The sequence below is a fragment of the Sciurus carolinensis genome, chromosome 6 (assembly GCF_902686445.1).
Source record: "Sciurus carolinensis chromosome 6, mSciCar1.2, whole genome shotgun sequence".
Classification (NCBI taxonomy): Eukaryota; Metazoa; Chordata; class Mammalia; order Rodentia; family Sciuridae; genus Sciurus; species Sciurus carolinensis.
The window spans coordinates 35,242,286-35,256,322 of NC_062218.1; the positions used below are offsets into that span (position 1 = coordinate 35,242,286).

The 14,037-nt window shown below is 36.5% G+C and overlaps 1 protein-coding gene across 1 annotated transcript in view; it reads left to right on the top strand.

Annotated features, from left to right (window-relative positions):
- Window positions 1-1,325: 1,325 nt before the first annotated feature.
- The window catches only part of C7 (complement C7), a 62,087-nt gene continuing 49,375 nt past the window's right edge, over window positions 1,326-14,037 (top strand). The window contains exons 1-5 of the mRNA XM_047556595.1: window positions 1,326-1,536; window positions 6,663-6,718; window positions 8,392-8,467; window positions 11,007-11,148; window positions 12,968-13,115. Of these exons, the coding sequence (XP_047412551.1) occupies window positions 1,531-1,536; window positions 6,663-6,718; window positions 8,392-8,467; window positions 11,007-11,148; window positions 12,968-13,115 (428 nt within the window). The 5' untranslated portion in view covers window positions 1,326-1,530. The remainder of the gene's footprint in view (window positions 1,537-6,662; window positions 6,719-8,391; window positions 8,468-11,006; window positions 11,149-12,967; window positions 13,116-14,037) is intronic.

The window sequence follows — 14,037 nt, forward strand, 5'->3', positions numbered from 1 at the left end:
AACATTTTAGTGAATATTTTAATACTTATGATATTGCTCAACTCAAATTTTCTTTTCTACTTAAGTCTATCTTACCCATAATGCTCAAGTGGTTTGCATATTTGGCCACATGTATTTGGCTAAGCAATACAAAGTTACAGTTTAATAAAAATCTGAAATAAGAAATCTGAAATCTTGCAAAAAGTCTTTCATAAAATTTACGAAAGGAAACTTGGAGAAAGCTAGAATCAATGCAACAACAAGATGAAGAAGATCTTCATGAAGAAATGAAGATCTTGCAAGAAGACCAGGCACCAACCAAACAGGAGAAAATGGCCAAGGATGACGACCTTGTTAAGAACCTTCACACAGAGGGATCTGAATGCCAAAAAATTGAGAGTAGTTCTTTGAGAAGTGACAACTTCAAATATGTTTACAAAAACTTATCCTCTTTGTGATTATTCCATGAACGTTAAACATGAAAGGATGGATATTGTGCAATGTTAAGCTACATTGTATTTTGGGAAAAATATTATTCCAGAGCATTTCATTTACTTTTTTTTTTTTTTTTTTTTTGCAGTGCTGGGGATTGAACCCAGGGCCTTGTGCTTGCAAGGTGAGCACTCTACCAACTGAGCTATCTCTCCAGCCCTCACTTACATTTTGAGTGACAGGAATACATCTAAATGTACTGTAGTTTGCATGTGTTCCCAGAAGTTCATATGTTGGATACTCAATTCCCAAAAGTATATGTCAATGATATTTGGAGGTGAGGCCTTGGGGAGGTAATTAGGATTAGATGAGGTCTTGAGGGTGAGGCCCTCATGATAGCATTCACGGTTTTATGAGATGAGGAAGAAAGACTCTAGCTAGCAAGATTGTTTTGTTTTACTGTGTGATGCCCTCTCTCAAGTTATCATACTGGTGCCGTGCTCTTGGTCTTCTCAGCCTCCAGAACTGTAGGCCAAATAAACTTCTATTTTTCACAAATGACCCAATCTCAGGTATTGTGTTATAGCAACAGAAAATGGACTAAGACCTGATATTTTCTCTTACAAAGTGTTTAATCTCAAAGTCTGATTTATAACACCCTTTGAGAGGATCATGAAAACATCTGCTCAGTTCGATAGATTGAAACAGAAAGGAGGCTTATCCCTTGCCTTATTTAGAATCTCCCTTGGTTGGAAGTCATTTAAATATTTAACTGAGAACATTTGCTATCTTTCCTGATTTACAGATATGTTTCTCAGAAACTTATCTCTAACTTCCAAATAGTCCCAGCTGGCTGTAGCTAAGGTCATGAAACTGATGAATCCGGCTTCAAGTCACAGATTAAGTACAGAAGCAGGCTCTTCATGTCCCTGGAGAATCCAGCTGGAGTAGGAACTATGTCTAAGAAGCACTTGGTTTATAAATAAGTGCCGAGATGATCCAGAGCAGGGAGAAGCAGAGGGAGGACTGTCTGCTGGGCTCTTCCTGCTGTTGAAAACTCATTCGACCCTTAGAGAGGAAAACTTCCTACTCTCTTCTGCTTTGAATGTTTTCCCAAACATGAAGGTAAGATAATAACTTCATTACTTTTACAAATGAAGCTATCTCAAAAGAAAGGTAATCCTTAACTGAAAGAAACCAAAGTTAGAGAAAGACATGGAAAAATACAGAAGAAAAAGATCTGAGAGTGACTTAAAATCCTCATTTAAATATGTTTTTAATAGTTTGCTAAAATGAATTAATTTCCTTCTTTTGCAGTTAATCATGGGTTCAGAGGGCTGATAAGAGGGAATTGGAGACACTGTTTATGAAAGTCCTGCAAAAGTCAACATGTAATACAATAGTACTATTGTTGCCTCAGGGAAATTTTTTCTGCAGTTTATCTGCCTGTTTTAATTTGGAGTCATGTAATGAGGACCTGATTTGACTTATCTAAGAGTTTTATAGAAAAGTGAATTTGCATATTTGGAACATTAGAATTTGGAATCCTGGATGAAAGGGTCAGGATTGTGAGATTAGAAGACATAAATGGAAGATGGAATGAAACTTAAGGTTTGTCAAATACACATGTTGGACCACTGTGGAATAGACCAAAGATAGAAATGTCTATTATAGACTGAATTTCTGTGATGCAAAATAAGTTGAAATTGTTAGTTCATTTTTTTAAAAAAATATTTTTTAGTTGTCAATGGATATTTATTTATTTATTTATATGAGAATTGAACCCAGTTCCTTACACATGTAAGGCAAGCACTCTACCACTGAGCTACAACACCAGTCCAGCTAGTTCAATTTGATTAGTGCAAATTTTGGCATTTAAACTTTAAAGTTGTTGCCTTATCACACTGGAGAAGTACTTCTGCATCCCTGGCTTGCTTCTGTGATAACTATGCTGTCCTCTGTACTGAATCCATGCTCACTGAAACCTACAGGTCTTTTATAACCTTTGACTCATGTACAATTAAATAATTAAAAATTAAACACAAATCACAAAGTGATTTGTTTAATGTTATGATGCTACAACACCAAGTAATCTAACAAACTTAGAATTGTGATATAATTTAATCTCTATTACTCTGTCTTGTATTTTTATTTAAAATTAGAGCATCTGTTAGCTCAAAAAAATAAAGTCATCTTTTGCTAAAGTTTTTTCCTAATATTTGTATTAACTATCAATCAAGAGACATCTTAATAATTGTTTTATGCTAAAAATGCATTTCACAGTCATTGATTATTCCAGCATTTTAATGTTGTGATAATAAACATTTTATTTTTTAATTGGTTGATAGAATATCAACAATTAATGCAATGGTTTTACTCCAAGTTGCATGCAAAGTTTCTATCTGTATTTGAAAGCAAATATTCCTATTTTTACAGTAAACCTGAAGGGAAACTTGGGAAAGTCTAAACTATTAAGACATTAGAAATGGTTTCCATGTCTGATCTTTTGATAAAGAGTAATCTTTTATTTCCTTCCCCATTTACGTGAACTAAATTCAGAGAGATGGTCCCAGAATCCCCTTTTGTTCTCTTGGTGTCTTTTGGATGGAGATAACTGGGTCTGTCTGAGATGTTTGAGGTCTTTAGAGCCAAAAGGGCTTCTCTCTAAGCTGGCACCCTTGATGAAAAGGATATTCCCTGAAACTTGGTTGAAATCCTTTTAAAACCCATCTAACGGGATATTAATTTTTTTAAAATTAAGCCTGTTGTGGCTGAGAGTCAAAAGCCAAGAACAATAAGTATTCAGGGCTCCCACATTTTAAAATGGGATGTTGAACATTCTATGCAGTACTGTAAAAGGAGTAACCCCAAATCTGTCTGGCGACCCTCAGGCCATCTCCGTCCTCAATAGCATGCAGCATTGTGTTCCTTGAAGTGTGGCAGATATAGGAATGCTATTCTATACACATTTGGGAAATTTAAGGACTAAGGTCTGTGTTTAGCAGTCTATCACTGCAGCCGTAGAGGTTGCAGCCTGGGTTGGGTATTCAGAGTTTGGCCAGACAAGGATGTGAGCAGGTATCCCCTGGATCAGAGGTGATCTTGGGAAGGGAGTCAAGTGTGGATTGTTAGGGACTCAGCTTGAGAGTTTGACCACCTGCAGGGTGAAGCAACCCCAACAATGGCTTGGTGTGGAAAGGACTCTAGGAGGCAGGCTGTGGTGAGAGTCAGAAACCAGGAACAAAGGGAGTATCAGCCAGGGAAGTGGTTATTAGATGCCTGGCAGGGAGTCCAAAGTGAAGAGGAAGAAACAACATTTAAACATCTGACACCTGATGATTTACCATCCTGGACTCTAACTGGATCAGTTGAACAAGATCCTTTCTGACTCTTGTCCCTTTCCCTCCTGCCGCTCTGGCCTTGCAGAAGACAGGGGCAGCTTGGCAAGTGGGGGAGGGGAGGAAGAGGTAGGAATTTTGAAGTGCACCCCACTGCTTCTCCATATGTGCACCTAGGAAACGGGAAGGAGTGATAAGTTTTAAACTAATGATAAATTGAAGTTAGAATTTTTAATTTCTGAAAATATGACTATTTGTTAATGCCTAAGAGTGATGAGTAAAATACCAGATCTGCTTTCCCGGGGACAGGAAAGTATAAGTTGACAGCACAGAGAAAAGGCACATTGTTGAAAAAGAAAACAAAACCACATGTAGGTCATAAATTTCTAAAAACTGTAAACAATTATATGCCTCACATATTTATTGAAAAATCAGAAAAGTATTCATGACCTCCCCCATCATTGCTCACTCTTTCCCAGGTTACCCACAGCTCCTTGGTACCTTTCCACCTTCCCGAAGGTGCTAACTGGGATAATAGGCTGAAAGATTTGTAAAGCTATAAAAGCTACAAATAGGCAAGTAGGATTTTTACATCTGAAACGAAGATAGCTAATTAGAGGATGGAAGATCTAGGAAGACCGGTGGAAGATTCTGGAAAATATCTTGGGAAGACACTCTATAGATACAGTGATGAAAAAGAGGTTCTCAGGAAGAACACAAAGGATCTTGGCCTCTTGAAATGTGGGATAATTTTAAACTTTTACACTGAGTTATGAGGTGAATGTATTTGATATTCTTAGGGAATCATTAGTAAAAAAAAAAAAAAAAATTGAATTACACTTACCACCCCAGTAAATGGAGGAAAACACATACAAGTGAAAATAAGATAATGGAAATTATCTGTAATTTTACAACCAGAAATAAACTTTTGTCATTTGTTCTATTTCTTTCTAGATTAGTTTTTTTTTTAACGTGCTTGATTTTTCAAATGAAATGTAATCCCATTTTACATACATTTTTGTAACTGTCAGAGCCTCAATATTTAGGTTTGTAATATCACATGAAGATGATGATAACAGGCCTCAAGGGTATTTTAAACACAGAGGGAGCCACCCACAGAACTAAGGAGTGACATGAGAGTCACCGCCCCCTGCCTGAGGCTGCACCTCAACTTTTGATTACTCATTCCCAGAGCTCATTTCCCTTTTAACTCCACAGCCATCTTCACTGACACTTCTTCCAAATTTTCTCCCCTCGGTGTCCTCAGGGGTGCTGAAGTTAGACATGTGGAAGTGGAGAAAGGAATTAGAAGAGGCTGGGCCTATGGCAATGCTGGAGGCCCTGTAACTTTTCAGTTTATTTTCCTGTGGTAATGGCCCAACAGTGGGAGGTGTGGCCCTGAGAATGACATCAATTTTTACCCTAAAATGATTTATGTATTTTTAAAATTAACTAACAATTGTATCTATCTGTGCTCATCATCTTTTAAAATATGTACACATTGTGGAATGGCTCAGTTGAGTTAATGAACATCTTCGTATTATCTCACATGCTTAACATTTTGGTGAGAACACTTGAAATCTACTCTCTAAGCAATTATCAAGAATGCAACACATTACTATTAACTATAGTCACCGTGTTGTACACTAGATCTCTTGAACTTTTCCTATCTAACCAAAATTTCATATCCTTTTACCACAGTCTCCCCAAGAACTCTTCCCACTCCCACATTCTCAACCCCGATGATTCTATTTCCATGAGTTCAATATTTTAGGTGCTAAGTGTGGCATTTGCCTTATTGTGCTTGGCTTATTTCATTTAACATAATGCTCTTAGGATCATTGGTTATTGCAAATGGCAGGTTTTCCTTCTTTTTTTTTTTTTTTTAAGGCTTAATAGTAGTCCATTGAGCATTGTTTGAGAGCATCATGTATGTATATATGCTACATTTTTTTCCTTTTTCTCTCTTTTTTCTCTCTCTCTCTTTTTTCTTTGGGTGCCAGGGATTGAACTCAGGGGCACTTAGCCACTGAGCCACATCCCCAGCCCTATTTTGTATTTTATTTAGAGACAGGGTCTCACTGAGGTGCTTAGTGCCTTGTTTTTGCTGAGATTGGCTTTGAATTCTCGAACCTCCTGCCTCAGCTTCCCCAGCCCCTGCGATTACAGGTGTGCACCACCCAGCCAGGCTTCCTTTCCTTTCTCTCCCTTCCTCCCTTCCTTCTTTCCTTCCTTCTCTCTCTTTCTTTCTCTCTGTAGTGCTGGGCACGGAACCCAGGGCTCACACTATGAGGTAAGCACTCTACCACCGAGCTATACTCCCATCCCCTCATATCACATTTTCTTTATCCATTCATCCAATGATGGACCTTAGGTTGCTTTCATCTCTTGCCTATTGTGAATAATGCTGCAGTGAACATGGGAGTACAGGTATCTCTTTGGCATACTGATTTCATTTTCTTTCCTTATATATCCAACAATGAGATTACTGGATCATATGGTAGTTCTGTTTTTAACTTTTTTGAAGAAATTACAAATTTCTATTTAAAATGGAACCTTAAAGGAAAAGCAGAGGGGTGGGGAGAGGGTGAGGGGAAGGAAGGATAAAAGAATGAGACAATCATCATTACCTTATGTACATGTATGTTTACATAAATGGTGTGACTCTACTTTGTGTACAACCAGAGAAACTGAAAAGTTGTACCCCGTTTGTGTACAATGAATAAAAATAAAAATAAAATAAAATAAAATATAAGAAGGGAAAAAAAAGCAAAAGTAGTTATTAAGCTTTTTACATGTTTCTTTCACTCTTTGTACTCTAAACCCAGAGATCTGGCCTTGTATGAAATCTTGGTTTTAAACTCATTAATAAAATGAAAGTTAAAGTAATGCTTTATTCTTTTTCTTCTCCAGGCAATAATCTTATTCATTTTTGTGGGATTTATAGGAGAGCTCCAAATTTCTTCAAGGTAAGAATTTTTTGGACCATGTGTGAAAAATCATTAAAAAAATATTTAGGCAATTTTTTAGTGTGGTCTAATTCTTTCCTTGCAGCTTGAGAGTGTCTATTCCTACAACATGTTTTTTTTTTTTCTCTCTATATTTTTAGAAAAATTGATGATAACAACCGTGCATTTTATTCTTCTTTTACTTTATTTTTTTCCTTGTAAGGAAGAAACTGAAAGACTAAAACACATCAAAAGTTTTGTCCTGGTACCATTTTACCTGTGCTTCAGGGAATCACAGAAGATTCATGCATCCTAGAACACTCCTTGATCTTTACGTTCAATCCTTGCAAAACATTCTATGTGTTTTAAAGGTTGAGAGTTTTCTAAGAAAACAGTTTTATCAGCTCTTAGGACCTGGAAAAAAGTAAACATCATTCACCTCTGACTTCTTATTTTTATTTATTTTTTTACTGTCAGGGTGATGGGAACAGGTCAGGTCATTTATGGAACTATTAGAATATATGTCAGGGTTGTACAAAGACCTGGGGATACAGAGAGGTGAGAAGGCATCAAGTGTCTGCTGGATGACTCAGATCCTGTGACAGTTCTTTGCAATGTGAGTGTACAAAGGGCCCTGCACAGGATGATGTAGGGAAGTCCTAGGCAGCTTCCGGTCCTAAGTCTCTGTATTTGGGGGAAGTCTCTGCTTTTCACTGGAACATAAAATATACAAAAGTAAGTTCGGATTGCTTAAGGTCAAAAACATTCAAGTATTAGTGCCATATGAAAACTTATCAAGGTTGGTTCCATAAAAGAACCTGAGAGTACACAGTAGAGAATGGGGTTCATTATTTTCAGGGTAATCTAACAGTCTTAAGATATGTAAGCATCAACTTGATTCAAGATGTTTCCCAGTCTGGAAATGTGCTAGGAATTCAGAAGTCAGAAATCTGGGTCCCTTTATCTTCTGGCAAGTCTTAATTTTTTAGCACTAATTCAGCATCCTTCCTCCATAGAGTTGAGAATCAACTCTCCATTTTCTACATGTATTTTATTTGAGTGCAATTGTTTAAGCTCAAATTGCTGCACTTGTGTATGTGCTTGAGAAGTAGCCTAAATGAGCATGGGTAATGTTTAAATATAAATCACTGTCACTTTAACCTCTGCTAACTTTTATGGGATTGTTTCTCAAAGGGTCTTATTAGACCTTGTCTCCAAGTGAAGTTTCTGGATAACTCTTCAACTCATTATGCAGAATCCTCTCAAAAGCATAATCACTTGCTCCTGTATGTTCTAACCTACCCTCTCAATTCTGAGCATTCTTCTATCTATATTTCTGTAACATGTTATTATAACATCTCTGCTATAATATCTACTAGATTAGATATGTTGTCCTGTGATTGTTTGCACATTTGTGTCTCTATCCATCCCTCTATCAATAATGAGCTCCTTTTATTATTTGTACAACTCTGGGGTCTTAATAGTGCCTCATACATAGTAGATGTTCAATAAATGTCAGTCTCTAACAAACAAATTCCTCTCTACCTATTTTATATGCTTTAGAATACTTCTAATATCCCTTAGGAAAAAAGTTTTTGAAGCATTATTGCCTGTTTTTGACTATCCTTGCCTCTTCTTTTTGTCCCCTGTTTATCTTCTTATGTTTTGTCATGGACATTTTGAAATTACCACAGTGCCTCTTCTCCAGTCAACTGCCAGTGGGATTCCTATGGCCCTTGGTCAGAATGCAGTGGCTGTACCAAGACTCAGGTAGGACAGCACCAGACTTTGTATTTGGTCACTTACATGCAGAAGCAGCTGAAGTATGACCAAAATGGCATGAACTTTTGAACCTTCATAAATTAGTACTAATGTTTTTTTTTTTGTTTTTGATAATTATTTTAGTAATTTTGAAGGGAAAAAAAGTATGATTTGTTTAACAACATTATAATAAAGTGATTTCTACATTCATTTTTCATGAAGAAATTTTCTAAATCTTGTCTTTGACTAGAAAGTAAATAGGCTAAAAGTTAAAAGCAACTCACTAACTCCATTAGGGAAATAGAAATAGCATGAAATGAAATTGGTAGATAATTCAAAATCTGTTTCATTTCCCTCATTTCAACTTTTCTTCTCTTTTCAAACAAACACTAGCAAATAGCAAAATGGTTGCTTTGTTTTACTTCATAAATAATGACCAACTATAAACAAATCAAAATATTTTGCAATGTTTTAAAGTTTAATTCCTAAGGAATACAAATAAAATACTAGAATTGACCTGGAAATTATATAATCACTCTGAAGATATGTTTTTTCTTTCTCTTTTCTTTTCTTTTCTTTTTTTATAAAATATTCATTGAAGAAAATACAGGGCTGGGGTTGTGACTCAGTGGTGGAATGCTCGCTTAATGCATGAGGCCCTGGGTTCGATCTTCAGCACCACATAAGTATAAAATAAAGGTATTGTGTCTGCCTACAACTACACAATATATTTAAAAAATACAGAGAAGTAAGAAGAAAGAAAATGATACTCATAATTGTACTATTTAGGAGAAACATATATCAGCGTTTGGGTATTTATTCTTTGGTTTAATTTCCATGTGTTTATAATTTAAAAAAATAGGATTAGTTCATCAGAGTTTTGTATTATACCATTTTAACCTAACATACTGTCAACAAAGTACAAGAATAATGGGGCAAAAGTCAAGGAAACACCAAGAACATAAAATGTATTTATAATTTAAAAACAAGAAAGAACTCTAAGGAGACAGAGAGTACTTTTTCTTTGAGTGAAGCTCATCATGCAATGAATACATCCCTAGATTATAAAGCAACGTTTTTTTAAATTCATAAAGAGACAAGTGAAAATGAAAAAGGGGTCTTAAGATCAGAACTTGGCAGGTGAGAATGAGCTTGTTCAGAGTGGGCGGCCTTTGGGGCACCCTCATGACGTGGAGAGGGTCAACATTCCTTTCACAAACAATGTGATCCATGCTTTGGAAACTCAGAAAAGGACCCTTTGAAAAATCATATATGAGTCTTTTCTTCATCAATTAAAAAGGGGACCTAAAAAATGTATTCAGATGCTTTACTAGGTTACATTCCTCTCTAATGGTTCCTCTGCTTAGTTCACTGAAAGGAGCCAGAATCAGTTCCAACTAATGCAAACTTATTCAGAACTCAAATTAAAGTTCTATGATGCTTGTACCAAGGAATCCCCACTTCTAGCCTAATTTGGGAGGATGGATAAATTCAAAGTTGGTTTGTAGATCCACTATTCCCTGTTGGTCTTTGCTCAAGGTGTAAGTATTCTGGAAGTGATATTTTGCTTGTTTTTATTAATGGAAGAAGGGTAAAGAAGAGAGGAAGTCCAAAAGATGCACCTCTGCTGGTGGAAGGGAAATGATTTTGTAGATCTTAGTTTTTGTTTAACATTAGATACATGTCTTCATATGAATAAGTAGTAGTGAATTTTAGGACAAATTAGTTGTAAGTTTTTCATTTAGCTTGATCATTCCCTCGGTTTACATTTAGAGGTGCATTTCCCACATATTTCCCATTTTATAGTTAATGATTTTGATTGTCTAGTAAAATTCCATTGTAATACTTTGGACCACTTAAACTGTCTTGTAAACTAGGCCTCCACATTAGTATATTTCTCTCTGAGTTTTTTTCCTTGCCTAGCCTTCATTAAGAAGGCCTAAGTTTCAGCTTAAATCACCTGCCACCATTTTCTGAGGGGCGAACCTAACTCCACCTTAATTTCCCTTTCCAGGAACCCTTACCTTCCCTCCAGTAAAATTTACTTCCCCATTTCTAATTTAATTAGCTCTTGTTAGATAGCTTGATCAAAACATTAATTATTTTACATTGTAGTCTATTTACCTATGTGTCTACCCAGTTAAACTTCACTCTTTCAGGTTTACTTTCTCAAAGATTCATTAAAAATTTTGTTCTTTACTCAACCCTGAAAATATAAGGCTGGGAGCACTCTATAAATAGTAATCCAAGTGTCACTGAGCTCAAGGACAATAAGGTCTATGCATTCATTAATTTTTGTAGGTTTTACTTCCGTAGAACACCAGGACAATTTCCTGGACATTGTTTTGCAAATTGTGTTAATTCTTCCCAGATATATAAAAATAGATGTGCATAGTTTTGCAGTGATGGACATTGAACCCAAGGTCTCATGAATGCTAGGCAAGCACTATACCACTAAGCCACTTACTTAGCTCTCCTCTCAGATTTTAGTACTCAGAAAAAGGAAATTAGAGATAACTAAAAAAGACACTCCCTGTTTTGTGTTTAGACTCGCAGGCGCTCAATCGCTGTTTATGGGCAGTATGGGGGTCAACCTTGTGTCGGAAGTGCTTTTGAAACACAGTCGTGTGAGCCTACACAGGGGTGTCCAACAGAAGAGGGCTGTGGAGAACGTTTCAGGTGTTTTTCAGGTAATTCGTTTTCCATAGGCTCATCATGTAGACCATAAGTTGAAATGCTATTCATTTTCTTTGCTTAATATGTTTTTGTTGTTTTTTTTACTGTGTTTATGTTGGTTGACAAATTAATTTTCCCCAAATATTGGAAAGATATTATTGATATATTAATCACATAGTCAACTATCATTCCTCCAAAGACAAGGGAGGCATTTGGTTATAAAGGTAGGAATATTATTTGAAGAGAAGTACACCTATCAATAGACCCAAACAGTTCTTGACATTGCATTTTTGTTAAGAGGCAGAGGGAGTGTGGTATATACATGAGATTGGGCAAAAGCAATGTTCCTGCCAAAATTATTATGTTTACAAGAAAAGTGACTCCAAGGAGCTAATCAAGGAGTATATAGCTCACACCATGCATGGTTTGTTAGAAACATAGTTTGGCATTGAATATTATTTAACTTATTGTCTCTGTTGCATTCATGTAATTAGATTAATTCTATAACTTTTAGTAAAAATGTATTACTGTTTTTATGTTCCTATGGTGATGGGTGTGGATATAGAAATGAAACATAACCTCTTCTCAAAAGTGTTAAAGTTTTATGGGCAGGATAGTATATAAAGAATCTCTGTGTCAGAATGTATTCTTTAGCAATACCTGTCAAACTCCTATTTTGGTTTCAAAATTCAAACCAATGATAGCTGCTTTGGGATGTATTCCCTAAACCCTCAACTGATGGAAGTAATAAGCAAATCACTTCTGTGTTTCCTATGCATCTCATACAATGTGTAATCTGGGTATTTGTTGACCTGGGTATTTCTCTTGGTAGACTCTGAACTCCTTAAAGACACAGATGGTATTTCTTTTATTTTGGTATCTGGAGTGCCTGGCACATAGCAGACTCTCAATGAATGTCTGCTGCATTGCATTGAGTGGCAGAAAAGTGGGATGCATGCTACACTCTGAGGACACTTGTGCACAAAGCACCCTATGAGGACACAGGAAGACCATCCATCATAATTTGTGGTGTAGGGATGGTGTTCAGAAGGAAAACGCATTTTACTTGATTCTTAAAGGACAAAAAATATCCTCCCAGGCAGAGAGAAAGGTAAATGTAGGATTATTGGAGATGAGAGGAAACCTGGCCTTTTATTCACACAAATGGCTCAGTATGACTAGGATACAGGAAAGTATTAAGAGAAGAGGTAGAAATGATGCAGGGACTCTATCATCTGGTACCCTATTTTGCTTCCCTAGTATCTGGGGCTTATGGCTATCATTACAATTAATGCCACTGAATTACAGCGATTCATGTCTTCATAGCCTTCCCTATTGGATTTTAAAGCATCTGAACAGTCTGACAAAGGCCATTTTTATTAACATTTGTACCCCAACACCAGAAAGGGGGTTTTGCCCAGGGTAAATGCTAAAGATTGTAATTCAAAATCACCAAGAAGAACACAAATTTGGCATCTCGGTTAATGGTTTCAGAAAAGAAATCAAAAGTTGAAGGGCTGAGTGTCAATCTATATTCTAAGTCATTAGATTTGTAGGATGTAGACAAAACTGCTTACTGATTACATGTGAGAGCTTGGGATTTTGAGCTCAGGTCCTATTTTTAATTTTGTGTCTGGCCAGCATGAGAGGTAATTCAGTGTTCTGCAACATGGAGACCAAAACTGTGGCTAGTCCTTCACTAGCCACCCTAAGGATTTTTCTGAAATTCGCATTAGTACAGTGTTGGAGGCGAGGGACAAAACAATTTTGATCCAGGTAGTGTTGCCTCTTTTCCCTCTTTTGTATTTGCACGGGACCTTTTCTTTTGCTCAGGTCAGTGTATCAGCAAATCGTTGGTTTGCAATGGGGATTCTGACTGTGAAGAGGATGGTGCTGATGAAGACAGATGTGAGGACTCAGAAAGCAGAACTTCTTGTGACATCGATAAACCTCCTCCCAACATAGAACTTACTGGCAATGGGTAAGGTGCTGAGACGCCTCTGGAGTATATCAATGGGTTGTAGCTTTTAATTTCGTGGTATGGTGAGTCTAATCACAAAGCACTAAATAACCAAGTCTTTTCATTGACTCAAAGCTCTTTGCCACATCCTGAAACAATTTAAAAATCATACCTATATATCTATAGATATTTGTAGTAAGATGCAGAGTGACCCATTGTTTTGGGACTGTCTTAGTCCCAAATACAACTCCTGAAACCAGGGAAACCTCTCAGTCCTAGGGAAATCTAGGCATTTGGTCACCTTGTGGGAGGTGGAGGAGGAAGAGAGAGAGAACTCATTTGGTAATGTAGGGTCAATACTCGAGAATGGATAGCCTTCAGAATGAGAGCAGGGAGAGAAGAGAGGTATGTTACAATAAATACCCAGACTGAAAAGATATGTCTAAATTAGCTGGGAACTTAGCTTTCCATGAGAGGCTAGCAAAATCCTGTGTTTACCTTTTAAAAAAGAATTCTGTGGAACTTTTAGAAGTCATCTTACCTGAGTTAAGATTTTCAGGCTTTAATCTATTTTAGAATATAGATATGATTTTCCTATAATATTTTAAAATTTATTAACAGAGTAATAGGGTAAAGTGAGTTTAAGACAGATACTATTCAGCATACTAAGAGGCAATCAGTTGAAAATTCATTGAATAAAGCTCTTTCTTCTCCAGAATAAACTTAATTGCATTGGTTTTATCTATAGATCCAATTCAAAACTAGCTGTTGCCATAGATACAACAGACTTGTGTATTTCCCAAATATGTTATTAGATTTAAAAAAGTTGGGTTTTCCCAGCTATTAGCATTGGCTATTATAGTAAGCAGAGGAAGTTGGATAATGCATGGTGTGCATTAAGATACTGTTCTCTTTATTTGCACCTCTCAAAGAAGTGCTTAAT